Source organism: Oxyura jamaicensis, chromosome Z, assembly GCF_011077185.1.
Source record: "Oxyura jamaicensis isolate SHBP4307 breed ruddy duck chromosome Z, BPBGC_Ojam_1.0, whole genome shotgun sequence".
Taxonomy (NCBI): Eukaryota; Metazoa; Chordata; class Aves; order Anseriformes; family Anatidae; genus Oxyura; species Oxyura jamaicensis.
In genome coordinates, this window is record NC_048926.1 from 26,963,588 (window position 1) to 26,987,998 (window position 24,411).

At 39.3% G+C, this 24,411-nt stretch overlaps 2 protein-coding genes across 5 annotated transcripts in view; both read right to left on the reverse strand.

The window, feature by feature from the left end:
• The window catches only part of ARHGEF28 (Rho guanine nucleotide exchange factor 28), a 127,695-nt gene extending 116,824 nt beyond the window's left edge, over window positions 1-10,871 (reverse strand). For all 4 annotated transcript variants that reach the window (XM_035310022.1, XM_035310024.1, XM_035310023.1 and 1 more), the window contains exons 1-2: window positions 10,815-10,871; window positions 1,925-1,968 (exon numbers count right to left, since the gene is read on the reverse strand). In XM_035310022.1, the coding sequence (XP_035165913.1) occupies window positions 1,925-1,957 (33 nt within the window). In that variant the 5' untranslated portion in view covers window positions 1,958-1,968; window positions 10,815-10,871. The remainder of the gene's footprint in view (window positions 1-1,924; window positions 1,969-10,814) is intronic.
• Window positions 10,872-14,350: 3,479 nt separating this feature from the next.
• Window positions 14,351-24,229, reverse strand: UTP15 (UTP15 small subunit processome component). The gene is made up of 12 exons (XM_035310109.1): window positions 24,069-24,229; window positions 23,552-23,644; window positions 23,281-23,465; window positions 21,971-22,149; window positions 20,964-21,089; window positions 20,213-20,348; window positions 19,304-19,388; window positions 17,113-17,262; window positions 16,838-16,939; window positions 16,459-16,592; window positions 15,890-15,948; window positions 14,351-15,377 (listed from the first exon to the last, which is right to left on the reverse strand). Exons 1-12 carry the CDS (start codon window positions 24,156-24,158, stop codon window positions 15,154-15,156), a joined length of 1,563 nt encoding a protein of 520 aa, XP_035166000.1. The 5' UTR covers window positions 24,159-24,229; the 3' UTR covers window positions 14,351-15,153.
• Between the last annotated feature and the right edge of the window lie 182 nt (window positions 24,230-24,411).

Below are 24,411 nucleotides of genomic sequence, written 5' to 3' on the forward strand. Positions count from 1 at the left end.
GCTTCCAGAACTGACAAAGTAATTGGATCCGACTAAGAGAAAAGAAATACCTTGACTCAAGGACTCCTCAAGATGGACAGACCTCTTTGATCTTCCCGGATGCGCTGAGAAGCACTCACATCAGGAACAATATTGTAAGGGGTAGGATTGTGAAGCTGAAACACTTTCAGATGCTAACCCACCAGAGCAGCTGCAGACCACAACCAGCAAGTCCTGAAGCAACACTCAGATCCAGGACAGGCTCTTACTTGTGCAAAGCTTACTTGTTTACCTGGGAACAGTGAGTGTTCCAAGGTAAAATCACATTCTAGCACAAGTCTCATTCTCAATAAGTGACTAACACAGCCCAGCCTCCTCTGCCTCCACCTGATGAGCCCCTTCTTCATAACAGATTTATCACAATTAGTATTCAAATACATGGCTTTGTACCATGCTCTTATTAATTGGAATAAGTAAGAGGTAGGACAATCCTATCTTTCCATGTAGTAACTGAATTATCCTCAGCGTTAAACAATACTATAACGTCCACACATTTGCACAGATCTCACAAACCTCCATCTGGCTCACGAGTTTATAATCAAAATATTAAACACAACTGGCCTTTAATCTGGTCCTTAGCGAGAATCACTTGTAGTAACTTTCTCTCTACCCTAGTGAGTGCTCCTGCAATGTAACCCATAGCAGTATCCATACATCCTTATCTGGATTACAGGACCAGTATTAGTCTCCACCTTCTTCATCTGACAGAAGAATTTCCTCTGAGATGTGGCATCAAATGTTTCATTTCAATTAGCAGGATTAAGCCCACCACATTGCCCTTGTCTAGTCCATCAGTTATCCTATGACAGGAAGATATCAGATTAGTCTGATACAGCTACCTCTGATAAAACCATATTAAATTCTACCAATTACCAACACGTTCTTAATTATCCTTCCTGTCAAAAATTGTTGAGACCTTGCACACAACATGAGCAGTTCTTACAAACCTCCACCCCACCTTTACAGATGCTGCAGTTAATTTTCTCCAGCCTGAGGTTCCCACTCCCAAGCTGACAAAGACGATGAAAACTCTTAGTGTTTTAGAAAATCCTATGTTCTTTCAGTGCTCCAGGGTACAGATTATTAATGCCTGCCTCCATTTCCAACCCTATCTTATCACAATAAGCAGATATTTGCTTTATTTCCATCTTTCACCACCCAATTCATTCCCAATCAGTACCGTCCCACTACTCCCCTATACAACACAATTCAGAAGCCCTACTACCATTCTAATTGGAAATCATGGGAGAACAAGCTAAAAAAGATAAACCATGGTTTAGTAATAATATTTACTAGGTTGCTTGAGATTTAATTCCCATCATTACATCCCAGTAAGTTAAATGCAACTAATGCATTTCCTCACATCTTTTAACATGTTTTTGATCTCTTCTGAGCTCTACTTATTATATTCACTCACTTCACACTTTGCAGAAAAACTACCTTTGATTACCAATTTCAATCTATTAGTTTTACATACATATATATAAGGTATAATTTTGTGATGTGAGGAACTGGAGAGAATGATAGTTTAGAATTGTATAATTGTACAGCTATTTATGATAGCTGTAAATTGTGAGAAACTAGAAAGCGAGTGCTGCTTCTTCACAGACAATAACTGTTTTGAAAACTGAGATTGAGAATGATGAAGAATAAATAATTATCCTAAAGGTAAAATAATTTTAAACTTACTTCAGAGAATGGAGCTACAGTATTGAAAACCATCATCCCATCCCCACACATGCCTGCTTTTGACAGCAACATTCAACAGCCTAAGGTCGCAGACAGCCAGAGAATGGTTTTTGGTTTCATTCACTCTGCGTGTGAATGACCTGTTACCCAAAAGAAAACGACTCTCAGGGCAGAAGCCCGATGTTGTAGAACTTACATAAAGAGGTACTTCAGTGCAGCTCAACTCCATTGTCACAGCACCTGGGAACAGAATAAACCAGCAGAATTACTACACAGCAAATCAGAAGGTACCAATATCACCCTATCCCATTTGCATCTTCCACAATTAGTAAAATAAAGCATGGTAAACTTATCGGACGCCCAGTTGCCCAAAGTTTCCCCGGTGCGAGGAGAGGCTGGTGCAATGATGCCGGAGGAGGGGCGGCTGGTTGAGTGGACACGCTGCGTGCTTTTCACACAATGGACACAGTAGAATAAAACAGGTCAGCAGACAGCGGAGCCCAGCTGCGGAGACATTCTTAGCGGCAGCACATGAAGTGCTGGGAATTCAGCCCTTCTGATCTCCGGAGGCAGAGAAAGGAATTTTAAATTTGACCTAGAGATGCAATTGCAGCAGCCTTTTACTCCACACCAATATCCCAAATGTCTGGTGCTTGTATTTAGAAACTTCACAGAAGTTATCCCCAAGGCAGGTTGCTTTAAATACCCTGAACAGCAAATTACTGCCACAGTAAGTCACTGGAATTACTATAATTACAGCCATCATGGCAATACTCATTTCTATTATTATATTTCAAACACAATACATCCTCAAAATTCATACCCTAAAAATTACATTCCTTGCAAATGAGAAAAGCGTATCAGAAGCAACTCCATAGCTTTAAAACGGCAAGATGGGCTCAACAGCTACACACAAGCCTTCTTCCACTCACTGAAATGGGCCACAAAAAAGAGCCTGTCTTAAGAGGAGGCTGCCTCAGCTCAGATGTGGCCTTGTTTTTACAGCTGAACACTTTCCAAAAACAACAGGGTTGTGCAGCACATTGCTTGTTAATGCATAGGTACAGCCTGCTATGAGTCAGATAGGATTTGAGAAGTTCTCCTCCAACAAGCTGCAAAAATGAAATGCAGAGCTTCAATCAAAAACAAAAATCACACACACATACACACATATTTCATTTAAACCATGTAGTTTGTTAATAGAGTGCTTGTCAATTCATCTATATTCACAAGTACCTACATTTTTGCGGTTTGACTTCAGTACAATTTCCAAAGAGAAATCACTGGCATTCAGTCAGAGAAAAAAAAAAAAAAAAACACCACTTTCATATCATGAGAAAAAGGTCTCAGGGAAACCCTAATCCAGCCAGCCTAGTCAGCAGCTAGACACAGGCAGACAGGTTTCTTATGTTCCAAGGCAGGAGGAAGAATCCTGGAGCTGACTCCAAGATGTCTCGCTTTAACAGACAGAGACAAAGCTCTGCAGTTTCCAGCACCAGCATCCTGAACACTGCCTTAGGAAAAGCAGCACTGGAAGCACAGCTCTCAGAAGAACACAGATCTACAACACAGATCTACAACAGAAACTAAAAAACCATAGTGTTAACTCTTCAAGGAGTATTTAAGGTGGAGCTTCTCGCAAGTGTCACATTACAGGACAGATGAAGTACATTGACTTCTGTCCCAGTCCTGTCACAAACTCACAATTACTGCCACACACATCATTTAATGGTAGGCTGAAATGAGAGACATGCCAGCCAGATGTTTTTGCACCATTGCTCTATAATGGCATACAAAATCCTTCCACCTGCAGTGGTCCTCCCTCTTTCAAGGAGCATGTCCAAACTAAACTCTGCCATCTCCTCTGTAAAAAAAATATATGCACAATCAAATAATTATGCCATGCCAACAGAACTCAACCTACTCTGGATTACTTCTGACATATGACTAGCTTGAGCTCTGCAGCATCAAGAGATGTGTGTTATACCCTTCTCCTCCACAAAGGATGAGGAAAGCAGGTATCTAGCCTAGACTCCATATTGTGCTGCAAGCATGCATGAAAAAGGCTTAATTTCACCCTTCCTTTGAGGAATTACCATTATCACCTATGCAATAGATGTGTTTTTTATTGGCTAATACGAACAGAACACACTGGAGATATGATGCTATCCCTACTTCAGTTCCCTTCACCCTTCGTTTATGTCACCCTGTGGATCACAGAATCATAGAACGTCCTGAGCTGGAAGGGACCCACAAGGATCCTTGAATCCAACTCCTGGATCCCCAAAGGACCACCAAAAAATCAGACCATGTATCTGAGAGTGTTGTCTATCCAAATGCCTCTTGAACTCTGGCAGGCTCGGTGCTGTGACCACTGTGGATCCTCTGGGAACTCAGTCATTCTGAAACACCGAGCTCCTAGCTCAGTATTGATCCTGAATGGATAAACAGCCCAGAGATTTAGGTCTTTTGAGGCAATCAATGTTTTCCTGCACAGCACTCAGAAAATATTGGATGCTGAACGCTGACTAGAACCACATTGAAATACACTCTGTATTTTCAACATGCGCTCCCCTGACAATCCAGCCCATAATGTTTTTTCCTGGAGATAAAAGCATCCCTAATGATGCCCTTTTTGCATCCTCCAGAAGAACCAGTAAATGTCAACACTCAGCAGACAGTTCTGCTCTTCACTCACTTTTCAGAGTCCTAGCTGTTTAGGAAAGGTTTCATACGACTGGCTCACGTCTTTCCTCCATCTGGGGCTTACTGTAACTTGGTTTGCTTGCTGGAAGCAGCTGGGAGTGGCAGGAAGAGGATGCATGTAGGGAGGAAATACTCAGCTCTGGCTACTGAGCTGCTCTTCTGCAATTTCCATTTCAGAGAGAGGGACCGCAGGGAATCCTGCCACTCACCTCCTCCATACCTCCTCCAAGCGCAACTCAGGTCCCCAGACAGCACTTTCCCCAGTAGCTAAGGACCATCACATAGACAACTGAGGAGGAATCCAACCCTGAGCAGCAAGCACAGAGTCCATGTCAAGCTGGAAACTATGGAGACACATCATTCCACAGAGCCCAACCTCATCTGTTCCTCCAACATACATGCTTCTGACACAGAAGCCAGTGGGATGGGCACCTAACAGGCAAACAGCTCCAGTTTCAGGCATTGCCCACAAACATCAGCCTCACACCTACTTCAGCACGAAGCAGAATTCATCTACACAAATAGAAATACCTTTTTTAGCTTCCAGGTTGATTCACTTTAGTATTAGATGTATTGGAAGTATTTGTTGTGGTGAGCATTTCAGCCAAGTAGAAGTAAGAATACAAGAAAGAACAACAACAAAAAAAATCTTGAAAATTGCTTACCTATCTTTTTTTTAATTTATTTACACTGTACATTAAATCTATTATCAAATGCTATTACTGGTCTCCTGACAAGCTCAAGCTTTATTGAAATGAACATCAACAAGTATTGTGGGTTTTATCAAAGTGCAAGATATATAAATAATCCCTCCTATGCCTTTCTCTTGTTCTCACAATATCTAATTGATTGATTGCTAATCATGGGACTTTTATATATCCTATTTCTTTCAAAGTCACAACTTTCAGCATTTTAGGGCATGGTTTCCCCAACTATCAAAACATGTTAAAAATGCCAGAAGAAAATACCTGAAGTTTTTATTTTCCATCAGTATATTGACTAAACTGCATTTTAGTGGAAAAGACTCCAGTTATCAAACTTCTCATTCTACACACACCAAAGAAATCAGATAAGGAAAAGCATTATCTGAATCTCGGTGGAAAGGCATTTCTGCCAGCTGACAAGGTGACCCTTCAGCCCTTCACTGTTATTGCTATTTGGTTGTCCTGGCACCTACTCTGTGTCATCGCTATTTTCCTGAACAGTCAATGACACCTGCTCATCCTACTGCAACCTGGCTTGCAACTCAGAATTTGACTTTCTCTTCTTTACTGTAAATGAAGCATACAATGATGGCAGAAAGATACAGAGGAGGTGATGAGAGGACGCATGCCCTGATGGTTCTTCGTGATCCAGCACTGGTGTGGACTTCACTTAACTCAGGGCTCTCCTGCTGCCGTGCAAGTCTCCATGGCTCAGTAGGTAGCACGGTTTGTGTAAGCATAGCAAAGTGTTACGAAGTATAAGCAGCAGTATTTATATTATATTTCTCTTCCATGTACCTACTCAAAGATAACGAAACATAGAGTCTTTGGACACTGCTCCCTATTTTCTCCTTTCAGACCATCATCCCACATTTCTGTGCCACAGAGCGCTACTGATGATTCATGTATTGCAACGTAATTGACTGAAAGTCAAATAAGCCTCCAGTAATACTTCATAGGTGGCTTGGAATTCAATTTGTCATCCTTTTTTCCTTTTCTTTTTCTTTTCTGTGTGTGTGGGGGATGCTCATATTTAAACTCATGTTTATTAACACTGAGAATTGCTGTCTTATTACTACCATCAAAACAAGCACATTAAATCTTCATTTCTGATCAAGTAGAGCAACAAGAAAGTAAGAGTGGATCCCACCCAGACCCCACTGGAAGGTAAGCAGGAATCCCTAGAATTATCATTCATGATGCTTGAAAATGCATCATTATTTTCTAAGCTAAAAAAAACTCATGTATTGTAAAAAGTAAAAAAGTCTAGTAGCACAAGCATTTTAAGAGGGCTTCCAACTAACTATCTTCCTCTGCATGGCTGTGTTACACATCATCTTTAATACTGTGTTACTGTTATGTATAATTCATTAGGAGGTAGGTGCTCTATCAATGCAAAAAACAGCCTCTAAGATGGATATGAATTATTTTACATACTGTGTTTATACTTCTCATATCTTAGCACTTTTCAAAAACAGTGCTACTCTAGTATGGTGCTCATGGAGCAGCTAGTTTCCATTAACAATGTTCATCCCATTGCTTCCTCTCAAAAAATATGGCAACTGAACCAAACTGTATTTTCTGCCTTACGGATTCCATCAGTTGCATTACGCATGCACAGGTAAAGGCTCACTCCCTGCTTCTCAAGCACCAGGAAATGCACTGTACGGAGATCAGATGTAATTTGGTACAGAACATCATTTTATGTACAGATCCTTGCTCTGGTTAAAAGACATTGGAAGAATTAAAAGACAGGAAAAAAGTAGAAAGCTGAAACTGTACCCATGCTAAATACTACATTCCAAAATACAAATATTTGCACCTTTGCCGCCAAGTTTTTTGACTGAGCTTCCATTCTTACACCTGGCTTTCGTGAAGATCTATAGCATGAGGAGGATGGAGAGGAGACGAAGCAAAATCCTCAGATAGAAACTTTGCAAGCATACTCTCTTAGTTCCTTTGAACGCTATTCAAACTGGGAAGTAAAATGAACCCTTACCTAATAAATTTATAATGAAGCTGCTTGCATTAATGTTGATTACTTCACCAAACATTAGTTGCTCTTGAAACACATGAATAGAAGAAATGCAGTTAAACACCTTTTTAAATAGCTCTGTTTTCAACAATTGGAGATGAAAAGAGCATTAAATCGTCCAAATAACATCACCTCACTTATGGCTACTGTACTCCTTCATAGAGAAAATATTTAAAGACTCTCCAAAAAAAGGCACAGCTTTTTACACTTTTAAGAATGATTTGAAAAGTGCTTCTCTGGCAGGAGCTAGTTCCTGAAGTTCACGAAGTTTATTCTTTATGCATTCCTGTATTAACATTCTTAATGCAGCATTTTCATTTAATCTAAAACCAAAACAGAGTTCTAGGTTTTAGAAACCTTAGAAAACTTTGGTTATACATTACCAAAAGACAAAAAGAAAAACAAATCGCCCTAAAATACAAAAACATAAAATCTGTTTGATACCATTGCCAGACATGTCTCACTTCCCTTACTCCTTTAATGCCAGTTTTGGCATCAAAAATTGCTTTCTACTGATTTTGTTTTAATGGTTTTAGCGTTTACCACCCCCTAGGTTCCCTACTGTGAAGTCATAATATTAGTTATATCATTAAAGGGTTTACACAGTGTAGTTACACTTGTACGGTTCACTGAGAAGGTAGCAGAAAAGTGGACCAGAAATGTTTGTTTTTACAAATGCCACCAAATCCATATTCCAATACTACTATCAGCAATGCTTCAACATCACTCACTCCTGGCCATCCACCGAAGTGCTAGAACTAACAAACAAAGTTAGGGGACACATTGTGTGTATAGCGGTACTCCTGTAATTTCTCATCCACATTCATGAACAGCTAGAATTAACTGCCCTGAGAGCACTGCTTGTTTAACTCAGGAACAGTCAGAGTGCATCTCAGCTTGCTTTGGAGATACGAGATGGTCCCACTTTCTGATTACCTCAAGGGCAGCTGCAGAGCAGAATTCAAGGTTGTCTGGGTGACCTTACCTCTATATTTTCACATTTTCAGCTATGTGGAGCACTCTGTAACACTGAACACTGGCAAACTGCTTATTTTGATGTATTTCCTGGAAACAATACAATTCTCTTCCCCCTCGTCCAAACTGCAAATTGAAAGTGAAAGAGATCATTGCCTGAAAATCTTAATAGGTTTATTCAAATTTACAAGCTCTGCGGAATTTTTTTTTCCTCCTAAAATCTTACTTCTTCCTTCATCTTTCAAAGCATGTAGGTGAAAGCCTGAAGCTCAAACAAACAAATTCCACTCTCCTACCAATACTAGCTGCACATAAACCAAGAACACAATTTCAATTCCAAAACAGACAGATTCAGCTGGGAAGTCTTCTCCCTGACTTCTCCAGAATACAGCCACATGCTGAGATGAGACATAAAACTGTCATGGTACAGCTTTGTGTTTACTGACTCTTTTCCAGCCAAATTTAGTCAGCATATTGTTGCACAGACCTCCTTTTCAGCTGCTTCCCCTGCTAAATTAACCTTATCTCCAGCAATCAAGGTACAATTTTATTTACTTAGTCCATACCATAACTAGTGTGCAAACAATTCTGCTAGCAAAATTTCTTCACATTATTATGTGGCTAAATGTGTTGTCCATAGGTTGTGCAAAGCACAACAAACTACAGCCATTAAAAAGAGAGAGGGAGAGAGAAATACATTTTTGATGTCAATAGTCATTAGATATTCTGATATCCAAAGAAGTGGCTTCACCCTTCAGAAGGGTGACCACTCCACTGCACAGCTCTCCTTTAACCACTGAAGTAGTTTAGCAGGACCCACTTGCTAACAGCATCTATTTTAATGATGCAGAGCTTTTAAGATACAAGTCACCCAGCTCAACTAGTCAGAAGGACATTAATTAAAAATCTGTAATTTCTGAAAAAAAAAAATCAGCAAACAGCATCGAGGAAAAATCAAAAAGCATCCCCAAGAGGTGATAAGATGCTCTAGATACAGCATATAGATGCAGTAATACTCAAGGTACTAGAGAAGAGAACTCGGGCACAAACTTTCACTGTGATAAAACTTCTGCCTGCTGTTCCAGGTAGCATGCTAGCATGTGAAACACTTACTTCTAGGAGGCACAGAGAATGTATGTACCTGCTCTAAGATTACCATATCACCCCCCAATCTATAAACTGAAAATTAAGATGTTCAGGTGCCAACTGACTGACACAAGGACATGCAGAGATCTGGCTTTCAGCTGGCAAAGCCAAAAATTGGAACTGGATCTTCTGAGTCACCACATTAGTCATAGGCTGTCCTTCCTATATCCTGGTACAAATTCTTGTTCAACATGTTATTCAGATCAAAAGAACGGTGAGCCATTTTACACACCATACCCTTCCGAAGCAGCAGCACAAAGGAACTATTCTTGGGGGAAACAATAGGAACTTCTCCTGAACAACAGCAGCAGCTTCAGACCGAGAAAAAGAATACTCCTGTGTGATATTACGTAACCAAATGTTGGCAGAAATGCCCAATTTACACGTCAACTGAGAAGGCCAGATGAGTTTCCTGGTAGATATTATTAACGTGATCACTTACTTTATTGAATCCAATATTCAAACACTGCTCTGGAAAAAGAAAAACACTAAACTACTGAGTCTTTGCACCAGATTTTGTCCTGACATTTTTTATACCTAATTTTCAGAACATAGTTCACTTTTCAACGATGTGGAAAAATCCCTTTTAATCAAACGCCTCCTGAAGCCCTATTTCTGCAAAGCACAGCAGAGAGTAAATTATTTCTATAAAAGAAAAAGAAATAAAGTATGTCATCTGCTGGGCTTCTTATCGCATTTTCCCATCTTATAACGATCTGTGAAAACTACCTCCGTTTTTGTATACCACCAAATACAGGCGCAGGAGTAAGTCCATAAGAATTCAGAAGGTTTTCAGAGACCTTATGCATCGTCGGTTTTTTCATAAGAACCATTACTCAGGTTGAAAATACATGCAATTCTAAGCTGCACACACTGTGCCACAGAAAAAAAAAAAAAAAAAAAAAAAAAAACCTGCATAAAAACATTTCTAAAACTGTTTCTAGGAATGTTATTGTTAGAAAAGCTTTCAATTCTTTAATATATTTAGTTAAAACAGTTTTTAAAACCTCCTTTGCTCCTGCTCAGAGAGGCTAAGGCTTTCATCTTCAAAACAAGATACCTCGTTAGGGACAAGAGCTGAGAAAACACCAGCGGCTCTGCCGGCAAAGTAAGGAAGAAACAGAAATAAGGATATAGACTTTATAGTTATACAGTTATAGCTATGGACAATATAGACACAGATGTTATAGATACAGTTAAAGCTAAGGATAATATCGACATAGATGTTATAGATACAGCTATGGATAATATAGATATAGGTGTCATAGATACAGTTACAGATACGGATATCGTTACGGATATAGCTTTGTATATAGTTACAGACACAGGCAGAGCTACAGATACAGTTAAAGTTATAGTTACGGGTATAAAAGCACCTCCGTCTCCCCCCCTTTCCCTCGGCACCGCGTCCCGGCCGCCAAACGCCGTCGCACCGGGGTCTGCCGGGTTCGCCGCTCGGCAGGTGCCGCCGGGAGCTGCGGGCCCCGTCCCTGGGCTGGTGTCCGCCCTCTCGGCCTTACCTGCGCGCGGGGAGAGGGAAGGAAGCGGCTCCGAGCAGGGAGGGGATGCCGGTGCCGGTGCCGGTGCCCAGCCGCGCCCCGCGCCCGCCGCCCCGTCGGGGACGAGCCCTGCGCGGCCCCCGGGCGGCTGTCGGAGCGCAGCGCTGCCCTCTGCCGGCCGCGGAGCCCCCAGGGGCCCTGTCCCGGCCCGTGGGACCCTGCCACCCGCGCAGGGCTCGTGGCTGGAGCTGTGCTCGGAAAGGGGGCGGCGGTGCTGGCTCCCCGCTGCCCTCTCGCACAGCCCTGGCGGGGCAGGATGGGGCGCTGAGTACCGCGCTTGGGCTGGGGGCAGCACCGGGTCGCAGTTTCCTGGTGCAGTTTGGTAAGTAGTTGGCACAGGGGGACAGCGTATTGCCTGTGCAACAGCGGCACGTTTGTTTGCACAGTGCTGTGGGGATGAAAAAGTTCATGCAAGTGCTGTCAGTTGGGGAATTGTTTCGCTGTGAAGCATCGTCTGAAGCATCAGTTATACAAGTCCTCTGCGAGTATCACCTAAGCTGAAAGCGTGCTCTTCCCGTGCTTGTTTTATATCCTGTACTCTTTTTCCACAGCCAGAGGGATAATTGCAGGTCATGACTCCTGAACTCTCCTTGGCCAAAGGCACAACTATGAGCACAAATATAAGTCAAGCAAGAAACAAAACCAGCAATAAGTAAAAAGCAAAAACAAAGAAAACCAGAAGTGTCATAATCTGCTGTTCTTCAGAGGTAAGGAATAAATAAATAAATAAATAAAGTAAAAGCTGGCATTTCAACAGGGAGTGGAGTAAGTGCTAGGAAGAGACAACAGTAGAAGATGGTACTTACTGTACCACAACTACTAAATAATACCCTTCTTCTGCCTCCCAAGTACCATAGCTTGGTGAAACTTCTCCATGTGAACTTCTGATATTATAGTATGAATAAATTCTTACAGAAATAAGAATGATGAAATAATCCTTGCCTGAAGACCTGAAGAGGTGTTAGTTGTAGTACAGTAAGCTCCACAAAGAAAAGCTACTCTCAAAAGAAAGAAAGAAAGAAAGGAAAAAAAATAAATTAGTTTTATATCACCTTCCTTCAGAGTACGTCACAGAAACTAGGCAAGGATTAAAATCAAGACATACAGTCAAATACTTTTACAACATTGTGTTCTTATACATCTCTCCCTTCATTTTTAAAGGGAAATTTAAATGAGAAATTTAACCCAAAAATGTGTTTTGTTTTGTTTTGTTTTGTTTTTTTCTTTCTTTAGTGTTACTTCTCATTCTCAAGTGTAAAATGTGTGAGATCTTCCCTGAAAATTTGCTCTCAAGTACAAAACTTGTGTTTTAAATACTGAAATGCAATATCCTATAAAATCCAATGACATTTTTTTTCTGTAAAAACTTTTACTTCTTTTGCATTATTTCACTGGAGTGCATTACAGGCTCCAACCAAGGAATGCCAGTGAAAGGTAGACGATGATTATCCAGGGCAACCAGAAACATTGCAACTGTAACCTGCACAAACTCTGAGCTCAAGTAGCCATGCAAATCTAAATCAAGTATTTGGCAAGAATTGCCAGTGTTACACAAGCATCATTAGTCATTAAAACCCTTTTTTTTTTGTTTTTAGATGCAGAAACATGAAAGTGTCTGTAGACTAATGATGGCTATTTGCTGGCAACACCAACGCCAAATTTACCATCCAGATGTAGTTCTGCAACCTGCAGCCTGAAAGAGGTTGCTCCCACTGAGCAGGGTCAAAAGATTTTGGGGATCTATGACGAGGCGAGTTTTATTTTGTTTTAGGTAAGATATGCCTCAAGCCTGCTTTAATGCGCTTAAATTTTCTCCTGACACAATTTCAGCCTTTTATGCTCTTAGTGAACTCATGAGATTTCAAACCTAAAACCAAAATCTCTGGCTGAAGGTTAAAACATCAGACAGTATAGATAAAGCTATTCTGCATCAAAACCTTAGAATCTAGATGTGCATTTCTGTGCTTAGAGCTACACATACATGGTCTGACTTACTTACATTGTCTCAACTCCAGATTTCCATCAGTGAGTCAGTAAAAGTGACTTCTCTGTAAGCTGCAAACTATTTAATTTGAGAAGGGCTAGAATAAGCACGTACCCTGAGACAGTAGCAGAAATAAATAAAAACCCTTCTATGACAGCTCACACAATTGATCATGGAGGAATGCAGCCTGGTACATACAGAGCAAGAGTATTTTCATCTTCATTTGTATCCAACTCCTCACACCTACAGCATTAAACATTCAGAATTTGCTTGCTTTACAAGTCACTTCAATACTACATTTCCTGCAGCTTTACTCTTTCCCCTTCAAATTTTACTGTTTCCTGTGTCAAATTCATTATCGATTGCATAGCATCCTTTTAGTAACCACCACTACCAATGGATCTTCACAGACAACATGCTGAGCATCATTCAGCCCCTTCTACTACAGGCTATTGCTGCAGAATGCCAACAGGTTCCCTGTTAGTAGCAATATGCTTTATTTTCACTCCTCTGTAACTTAACTGCATAGGTACTGAAAAACAAAACAAAACAAAACAAACAAAAAAGTAACAGCCTAATGGGATAAAAAACTACTAAACATAGACAAAAAAAAAAAAACAACAGTATTTTTTCATAACAAACAGGGTCACAAACAACAGACAAGTTTGACAAGCAGACTAGCTTTCACGTGAACGAATACTAGCCTTCAACACAAAGGCAATGAATCCAGAACTCATGATACAACTTCTACCTAAGTATCAAAAATCAATTCACGTTTTGGTTAAAAATCTTCAAAACTTGATTTTATTAGTCTTTTTAGGAGTGAAACTCTTAAAATAGCATATTTTTCCACCTTTTGATCAGATTTCTATTTGTGTAGATGCCACTTTGGCAAGCTCACTTGGCAGAATAACATGAATGGGAAACCTCATAATTAATCAAATTACTGTAAGATTAAGCTAATCTACTATTTTAATGCAACTTCTTCGAAGCATCGAGAAATGTTTAAAGCTTGCAGGAACATGCTCCTCGTTGTTACCTACTATTATCTTAACCCTTCAAAATATAACTAGCAAATCCCAGTAGACAGGAAGATTATACATATTAATTTTACAGCTGACCAGGCACTATTCCACGTTTCAAATCGAAGGTAAGATTTTAGGTAAAACTCAGAAAATTTTAACTGAATGTACTTAAACTTGGAAAAAATTTCCAAGTTATAAAGATCATTCACTGCCAACTGGCAGACATGCACAAATTCCTTTTGAGGTAAATTCATATGGTATCCCAGTAAATTTCAGCCTACAGACTACAAATGAAGTTTTACGTCACCCTAAATGCGTGTGGCCTTTGGCACACCCTTCTTTCCAAAGTATATGATGTTACTTCACCCCAGCATTCTGATACAAACTTTGTGTGAATGTAGCACTTCAGGACATGTTTTATTACTGGAACTGGTAGCATTAGGCCATGGTTGGACTTGATGAAAAAGGGCCTTTTACAACCTAAATGGTTCTACGGTTTTATTCTATAAAAAAAAATTAGACTCTATTGTATAACAACAGTGATAGAATTAAGTAAAATCTCCTGGGTTACATTAACTGATGTTTTCCTCATTGGTGTACAATTTATTTACTTACTACATTAATTTATTTTGAATTTATGTCCCCTTAGAAGCAAGGATTATCATATTTTCTTGAGAATTAAAAGTCATAAACATATATCACTGTTAAAAAAAAACGGAACAAGTTTTTCCAATAATATAGGAACATATTTCTTCTACTGTACTAAAAAAATTCTACATGTACTAGTTCTTTTGTTTTCTATGAATTTATGAAGTTTGAAGTGCAGACAAAGCGATGAAAGAAAACACCACACTGTCAAGTTATATCAAATACATACAGGGTTTTATTCCTGTGTCCAAGTACCTGAGATGGGACACTAACTTTATATAAGGATGATGATATGTTAAAATTAGACAAACTTGTAACTATTTTATTGTAAATAGCAAAAATTGACTGTTTTTTCAAATTAAATCATGACTTAGTACTGGATGCACAATACACTTGTTAAAAGTTAAATAGCTTTGGAATAAAAGTTTAAAATTCAGTTGTTCAAAAAATATTACATGGAGAATCTTGAAAGAGTTCTTCCTCTGTCTTCTGTAATTTGTCCTCTTCAAAAACACATCCTTTAAGACAGAACTTGTGCAGAGAGGGGCTTATTTTGAAAGTCACTATAAGAAAATTTATCAGAACAGGTCATCTATTTCAAGTCCATATAGTTTTTGTAACAATTTGTTGTGGTGGACATCAGTTAGTTACACATATCTTGATCCAGAGTCTTTGTAAGACCATTACTTTTGTTCTCTTCTAGATACGTAGATTTTTTCTTAGTCAAAGTAGCAAATAGTGCATCCATCATTCCTAAAACTTCTAGTAGTTCTTCTTGATAGTCAATCTCTTTTCCTATGGCTTCCTGAAGCCTCAAGAATTGTTTATCTACAACTGCTGACTGTCCAAGCACAGGCTGATAAATATCTGTAAAGAAGAGAGTCAGTTAAGATAGACGTACCTATTAAAGATGTAAAAATTATATTGGCTAACTAGACAGGCATTTAAGGAATCTGGCACTAGTCCAACATTGCAGACAAATAAGACAACTTTGCTAGTGTTCTAGAAAAGTGTTAATTATTGGTACATACCCACAGTAATATTTAAGTCATAATAACAGAAAAAGAAGGTTTTTTTACTACATCGAATACTATTTTTGCCTCATTGGAGAAACTGAAGTCACTTGTACTAAGGAAGTACAGAAACATGAAGAATCAAAAGAACTTAAGAAATCATGAGGAACCTCACAGACAGTATCTGATTTATACTGTCTGCAGGATCAATGCTGTCTAGCAAAATTTATTTTTGGAATAAATTTTCATTGCCATTGAGTTTATAAACTCAACTATGTAGGCGTAGTTTCTTAAAAGGGTAGCATTTTTCACCTTATTTTCAAACTAGCTGCTGGGCTTTAAGAGTCTTCCTTGTGTGGTACTTACCAGTGATCATATCTGCGACAGTTACCAGTATTGGAGTAAATCTAGGTTCAATTACACGCCTGCAAAATTAGAACACATTGCCATTGTACTGTGTTGCCAAATGAAACAGTTACAAGCAGGTCTGTCATACTGGCATTCGGACAACATTTTTCTTAGGGAAGAGACCTCACAGAACAGCTATCAGGAATACAAGTCAAAAAAACTACATGTGGTATTTACCCTCCTCTTTTCACAAAGACAGTAGGGAATGGAGGACTGGCAAAAGCCTCAGGTACATTAAGACATGGGTTGCATTGAAAAGACAATAAGTAACAGACTAAGATCAAAAAGTGTGGCAAAGCGGAAAAATAGTCTCTTTTGGTGGCTCTCATAGTATCAGCAAAATCATTTTGTGCTAACATGTAAACCAACTCAGTACTACAGCCAAAATCCCAAACCTTGGCATCACAAAGCAAAAAGCACATGAAATTTCAACCAGTGCTACAAACATGATCTCCTGAACCCCTGTGGCATAAGCTCATAAGAAATAGGGGTCTCAAGTTGTCAGAGTAAGGAAGGTAAAACAATACCTTGTCACAAAGGTAAGGAGGAGACTAATTTGCTTCTCGTCTCGGCCTGCAAGAGCACTTCTTAGTGTTCCTCTGCGGTTTAGTTCCTTCATAACTGCAACCGTAACTTCAGGGGTATAAAGCCTGATGTGTGGCTGGACACATAGTAGAAGAGTTTAGTATCAAAGCAACATCTTCATACAGAAAACAGAGATGGTATCAGTTAGCAAAAAATAAAATGAATAAAGGGCGCACAAGGAACCCATGTGGTTTGACTGCTTTCTAGTTATAAAGTTATAGTTACTATAACTAGTTACTGAAAGAAAACTAATTCAAGATACAGAAAAACACAGTCTGAATGATGGCACATAACTTTGATGAGAAAAGAACAAAGCCTTACCTCCAATACTGCATCAAGGGCCTTGGATGACTGAAAGCCCTTCAGTAGCTTGTCGTATTTCCTCAAAACACATTTTCCAGGCTTACTGACAAAGAAATCCTCCTAGAATTGAAATACAAGTTCAGAATAATACAAACACAATGAATGCATGTATATATATCATGTATACATACTACTATGGACAAGCTTGTATGTCTTGCCCCCCTTCAACTTAACACACACCCAAAAAAAGAAATCTTGAGTGCTTCGAGATACATTTTCTCAATTCACCATACCTGTTTTGGCATGTAATTTCTTCCTTTCACATAGGTTCTATATGCTGGCTGTTTCTTCTTTTGAGACTTTTCTTTGCTTTCTTCAGGTTTTCTGTGTTTAACATTTAGTACCCCATTGGTCATGCCTACAACTATGGTTTCATCTTCAGGCTAAAATGCAGAAATCAGAGTTAGGAACCTAGTGTTTTATTTGACAACACATGCATTAATACTGTGCTTATTTTTCAACTTTTATACATAATAATAAAACACAAATCACAGTATCATAAAAATTTAAGCTAGAAGCCACATCTGCGGGGTTCTGTTGTCAGATTCCCTGTACTTGAAGGACCATCTTCAAAGCTATTATCCTAAACAACATTATCTATTTAATAAGCCTCTAATAAATACCTAGAAGCATACAGTATGACTAGTTCAGCAAGATTCAAATACACATTAACATCCTTCTCACAGAACCACAAGCAAGTATAATCTAGGATATGTTGTAGTGTTTTTTTTTCTTTTCATATGGTGTACAGCTGCCTTTGGATACTACATGCTATACAGCAGACAAACACCCCCTATGAGTAAGCTAACATGGATCAGCAGCATGTTCAGAAACAAGTGAACACGGTTCAAAACATCAGCCAATGCCATATGTTCTATCTACATAAAAAGGTTAAATTTATTTGATGATAAAGATTGTAATTTTAAATAATGCATTAAAGAAAAAATTTACATATTAAAAAGTGGGTTCTGACCCACTAATAGATACCTAGATGAAAATTTTAATTAGCTGAATGCTCAACAGCTGCTATGAAAAACAGCAAATGAGAGAAATTACTACGTAAGAAATAAGAAATAGGTCATTATGCCATTAAATAAATCCATAATTTACCTACATCCTACACCCTATGCAAGTCATATTCTCAAAAATTAGATGCAGAATCAGAGTAGGAAAAAAAAAAAGAATAAGAAGTTGGCTTGATTTGAGACAGAACTCCTTAGCATGGGAAAAAGACAGCTGAGGAAGCATGTTATAGAAGCCTACAGAATCAGACAGGCATGGATGGAGATCAGTTGCTCAGTGGTTATCAAGTGACACTAGTGAAGGTTCAAATGGAACAAAAGGAGGCACCCTTGCTAACTGTCATGTCAAGAGACATGGAACTCTTCATCAAGGAACTTAGTGAAGGTTAAAATTTTGTACAAGCTAATGGAGAGACTGAACAGGTTTATGCTAGAGAAATTCTTTGAGTTACACAGAAATTGGTCTCATCAGCAAACAAGTTTGGAAGAACATCAAATATGCAGGTATGGCATGTGTTTTGCTGTTGAAGCAGAGGCTTGAAACGTGTTTTCTGTGGTTCTGTGAAAGATATGCTCCACTACAGTCTTCACCTAATCCAAATTCATTCAAGACCTATAGCTCTAGTTCTCTGGGGAACAAGGTAGGACATGCAGGAAGATTTTCTGTTGCCCTTAACCATCGCCCTTTCTCCATGGTTCCAGAAGATCATGACAATAGTAAAGTAGCAAAGACCCTTTTACATATCCTTTACTGGTTATATAGCAGAGTGACTGCATCATGACAGTTCTGCTTTAAAAAAAGAGGTGTTGGCCTTCAAATTTTTGCCCAAACAGCCAGTTATCCATTGGAACACTTTGGATAAATTAGGATCTTTGTTTTCTGTTCCCAAGACAATAAGACAGCTGATTTGGGAAGACCTTTATTTATACTCATACCCCAGGCCCTCTCCTCTTCCTTTCCTCAGACCATTTTAACATCAACAACTTCTAAGACAGGTTCATCCTATTCTAGATCTTCCAAAAAAGAAGTGAAACACATTTTCCTTTTATCACTGCCACACAAGAAGACTTGGAAGGTTCCTGAAAAGCAAAAGATATATACTCATCTTAAAAGGACTTCCCTTCTAAGCTGCGTACTTCCCCAGCGCTATATATGGTGCCTAATAAACACACAGTTTTGTATAGATCTATTCGGGTAACATCTGGTTACCTATTTTAATCTATTATGTTTTAAACCTCTACATGCAATTTTTACCCAGGAGAAATATAGTTAGTGATTCTAGTTCACAAGTTCAGCATTCCTGTGAAACATCTAATAGGAATGAAAACAAAAATCAATTACTTCAGCAACTTAAAGTTTATCAACAATTACCCTGCCTATAAAGACTTCTAAAGTACTTACTGACAACGCAAGACTGAGGATAGATGTTGCGTAGTTAAAGCTGTGGACTACTTTGTAGGAAGTCGTACTGTAAATCTTCACATGCCTGTATAGGAACAGCAACAATTAAAACATTGTTATTAATGCCTTCACAGAAACTTAATCATTCTCAGCTTCTAGAAGACCATTTAAAGAAATTGAATATTTAAGCAAAGCTTTCTTTAGACTACTAGCAATCTTCTTAGTTATTACCTCTTCTGTAATAAGGGAAAGGTTCTAGCAAAAGATTCAGAAAAGAAAAAGAAAGGATTAATTACCCTTACACTAAAAAGATGAAAACAGTGAAAAGGGTAGAAAAGGAAATCAAAGGCAGATGTAGAGACAACTTGACTTCAGCTACATTTTTCAGGAAACACTGACAGTGTTTCTTCTAACTTGTTCTTAACTTTAAATGGAAACTGATCCAGAAACTGATCGTTTCTGGAATCAAATCCATGGATATATTTGCATCCAGCTGCCCTTTAATAATTTGTTTGAAGGTGGAAAATCCTTAACAATTGAGAAAACTAAACACTAGTTTACAGCATGGAAAAAATAAAGAAAGCACCCTTGCAAAGGACTTATTTCACCTCTGCACCTTGGGTACATTCCTTCCACGCACAGAATAACTTTAAGGGGGACAAAAAGCAACTGCACAGATACACCAAAAATGGGCTCTTTTAAAGGTAAATGCTAACCAGTATTGAACTGTGTTGAAGTAAAATAACAACAGTTTTCTTATTGAGACAGCAAAGCTCAGTTCAGAGGTTCAAAAAAACGAATGCTTATTCAGAAATTCCCCCCACGCATTACCAAATGGCGCATGCAACTCTCACTGATGCTCAGGTTAATAAGAGAAAAAGGCAAAACAAAGTTCCAAAATATACCAACCTGTCCAGGGATCCTGATAACAACCTTTGTCCAGAGCTGTTCAGGCATAAACAAGTTACGGTTTTATGATGATTTTTAAGTGAAACTAGTAATTGTCCGCCTTTCAATACATCCCAGACTTTGACAAAACGTCCTCCTGTGAGAAGAAAGAACACAGAACAGTTGGACATGCACACATTTATGCTACTCTGAAGAAGTTTTCACACAGTGCATCCTTTGTAACAGGGTTTTCTGCACCTGCTTGTGCTCTCCATTCATTACAGCTATCCCCTGGGACAAGACACATTACAAGCATGTTCTTTTTCAGGTGGTTTTGCAGGCATAGCTGAATGGTTCAACATATTCCTTACAAAAAGGATTTAAACACTACTGGATTGCAAGACTTCTCATGCAATAGCAAGAGACTAAAAAAATTTGCTAAGCACAATTCAGAGAAACATACAGCCACACCTTTCAAAAACACTTCTTAAATATATTCCTTCAGGACAACACTGAGCCAATAAAGTGCATTTCATCATTAAAAGTGTACTACTACTTTTTAACAAATTACAAGAGAACAAAATCAGAGATAAGACCTTACTTACCTTCAACCTCCAGATCAACACTGATTCCCAAGGAAGACCCTAGAGAAACCTGTTTTTTACATACTTACCAGTCCCTGGCCAAATTAAAGCATCAAACAGGGAAGAGGCAGCTGAAAGATTTCTCAAATTGGGCCCAGCAAAAAACAAAGTTGATTTTATTTAAGTACCTGCAGACACCAGCAGCCCTCCTGAAGGGAAAAGAAGCACGCTCTCCACTGGGTGGCCATGTTCTATTGTCATGACACTACTTTTTGTTCTTGCATCAAACACTTTCACCGTGTGATCATAGGAACCTGCAAACAACACCTTAAATAGCTTCAGTTGCTTAATTTAAGTATTTCAGGAAGTAAAATGGCCATGTGTTACAATCTAAAGAAGCTCCTGACAAATGGAAACAGTCTTACACCACGCATTTAAAACGCCTAGTGGTTTACTGAATTTATAGCCTTCTGGCAGCATAAGGCTTCCAATTCTAGTCCTAGCCACATGTCAGGTCTTAAAAGTAAATTAACTCATAACTTTATTTCCCTTCCACTGATCAAGTGTATTAATAACAACAAATACGAGAAAACATGATTAAACTTACTATCTTTTGCCTCCTAAAACAAGGAACTCTCCATTTTTCATAGCATTTCAATTTATAATTTCACAACAGGCTAATAGAAAGTTGCTGATAGAAATAATAATTAAAAAAAAAAAAAAAAACAACAACAACAAAAGAAAAAAACAAACCAAAAAAAAACATACAAAAGCAACTGGTCTTAAAAACTTCCCATAAGACATTTCATTTCTGAGTCTGCAAGTTTTAGGCTGTACAAACTACAGCGGAACTATTCCTCTCCTACAATGCCCTGATAAAACACTTCCATCAATCCCAGCTAAAGGATGCATTCACAGCATCTTCAACTCTCAAAGGCAAGTCAGAATAGCCCCATTACACTTAACAGGCTAAAGCAGAAAGATGTTAAACAATTAGTTTCCCTACAAACACCAGCATTAACTGTGAAAAGCAAGTAAAAAAGAAACAACAAAGTAGGCCCTGAACAGGAAGGCTGTTAAAGTTTAAAATAAAATACACAAGATGCTACTGTATTAAAAAAATACTGTATTTTTTCTTCAGTTCTATCCAAAAAAATAAAACACAAAACACCATGCGTAAAAAATAAAATCAAACCTGTTATAAAGACATCTCCATTCAATTTACTTGCACAGCCACATCTCACATAGTCAGTGTGTTCAGTGTATGACACAAGTTCTGTAGCACTCGGAATATCCCACAGATTTGATGAATAATCATCACCACCAGAAAATATTCGGTATTTATCAGAGAGGAAGCCCACCACATGAACAGCTCTAGAAACCAAAGTGCACAATAGCCATTGTTAAAATATACTCTTATTTCCACAAATAAAGACCTTGCTGAAGGAAAGAACTTTCAGACTTTCTAGTCTGAAAGTGCAAAGTATTTACTATTGGAAATTAGCGAGCCTCACTTCAGAAGTTAAAAACTGTTCACCTTGCACAGTTCCAGCCAGAAAAGGATCTTGTACACAAGTTAATCCAAGCACTGCTATGATCTGCATTAAGAGTTTTACAGATCTCCTGGATGCTCTTTCAAGAGCTGTAAACTCTGCATTTCTTACTTGGAGGTCTGTGTACTACCCCCATCCTTTTGAAATAATAAGCTTTAAGCTATCTAAAATAGTAAGCCTTAAGTAAGACTGTGTTGGACACTCTCCGTGTCCTTTAGGAGTCACTACCAAAATCAGTATTAGCATTTTAACATCCCAACAGAGAATGACTTTGACAGGAAACAGAGATACTTTAGATTTTATTAAATTAACCTAGGGATTAGGACTGAAGATAATACCCTATCTGCAACCAGAGCTCAGAAACACAATCTCAATTTCCACATGGGTGCTTTCCTATAAAAGAGGGTTGTTGTTGTTATTATTCTGGAAAGATAAAGCAATTTTAGGTCTTCCAGAGCACAGCAATCTGTTTAATCTAATTATTACCATTGTCTTCTTCTCACTGAAAGATCAGGATTCCTCCTGCAGCTTCTTCCCCAATTAGGGGCATAGAATTTCTTTTTCATTTTTTTTTTTAAGTGATTCCTGCTCTTCCTCACACAGTTCTTCATAGCTTTCTAACCACTTTTTACAAATGCTCCACCCAGCATCAAATAAAATCTGCTTACCAACACCACGCAGTCACAAGACTGTGTCTACACAACTTATCAGCAAACATCTGCTTTAATTAAAATATGTATTTATTCTTCCATGTGCCCAACTCACATTTAGAGATAAAAACAGTATCATTACTCTGATTTGGAATTCAATTTTAAAATCTACTCTTCAGTAAGACGTGCAGAAGTTGCAAGCAGCACAGATGAGTACTACTCAGATTTTCAACAACACGCAAAGCAGACACGTAAATACACCAGACAAGCTTATGCACACAAAGAACAAAACACTGCCTTACTTAGTATGACCGTCAAATTGCCTCAGGGGTGCTCTTCCACTAATATCAAAGAGACGAATGCTACCTTCCTCGCTGCCAGCAACAAGCAGCTTGCCATCATCCCTGTATGTGGCACAATAGGCAGCATCTTTGAAGCGAGAAAACGTTTTGATGGGTTCCTGAGAATAACGACCATAAACATGGATCTGGAAAAAGAAAAACATAGTAAGTTCACGCACATGAGAGCAGTTGAAGAACAACAAAATGAGAAAATAAAAAAACAGAGACTTACCCTTGAGGAGGCCGTAACTGCATAGTTATATGGAGGAACTGGGGAGAAGTCGATTTTATTTACTGCACCAAATTCCTTTATCTGAACAGGTGTCTAAAAGAGTTGTAATAACGATAAGTAAATACACATAAGTATCAAAAAATAAATCAAAGAAACAAAACCCATTCTTACTACAGAGCTCAGAAGGATATTTAGAACCAAATTATCTCTGAGTGCTATCGCATGAAGCGTCTCTTCTTCTGGGCTACTTTTAACACTTTTTTTCCACTTCGGGCACTATAGCAGACCCGCTAATTATGGCTTTTATTTTGGGAAAAAAAAAAAAAAAAAAAAAAAGAACGAAAGTTCCGTCAGGGAAGTTTACAAATAGTTCAATTGCCCCCCGGTACGCAGTACGCGTGGCTCGGGGACGTTAATTCCATCAGCCCGGGGCTCGCATTGCCCTGGCCCTCCCGGAACCCACCCAGCGGGTTTCGGGGCGCCGTCAGGGCCCCCCCGGAGCGCGGCCGTGCCGTACCTTGTAGCCCCGCCAGTACAGCGTGTCCTGCGTCACCTTCTCCCCGAGCTTGGGCACCGCCGGCACCACCACGGGCTTGTAGGACGCCATGGCGGGGCGAGGCGCTGCGGGAGGCTCGGTGGGGCTCGGCCGCTCCGCTCGGGGCCGCCTCAGGGGCCGCGGTTCCCGCCGCGCCGCGCGGCCGCCGCCATGTCAGGTCCCGCTCGGACCTCGCGGAGAGGCGGAGCGCTCTGCGCACGCGCGCGTCATCGGCGGGCGCCGCCTGCGGGCCAATCGCGGCGCGGCGCGCGAGTGAGGCGCCACTTCCCTCCCCTCCGTCTCCCTCCCCACACACACAGAGAGC

Bases quoted from the DNA above. Each gene is read 5' to 3' on its own strand.
- UTP15 (XM_035310109.1), bottom strand. From the start codon at position 24,158: ATGGCGTCCTACAAGCCCGTGGTGGTGCCGGCGGTGCCCAAGCTCGGG. The intron at 16,940-17,112 runs GTATGGTGAATT...TTTCAATTCTAG, and splicing joins GAAATTACATGCCAAAACAG to GAGGATTTCTTTGTCAGTAA. The intron at 15,378-15,889 runs GTAAGTACCACA...TCTTCTTTACAG, and splicing joins TGTCGCAGATATGATCACTG to ATATTTATCAGCCTGTGCTT.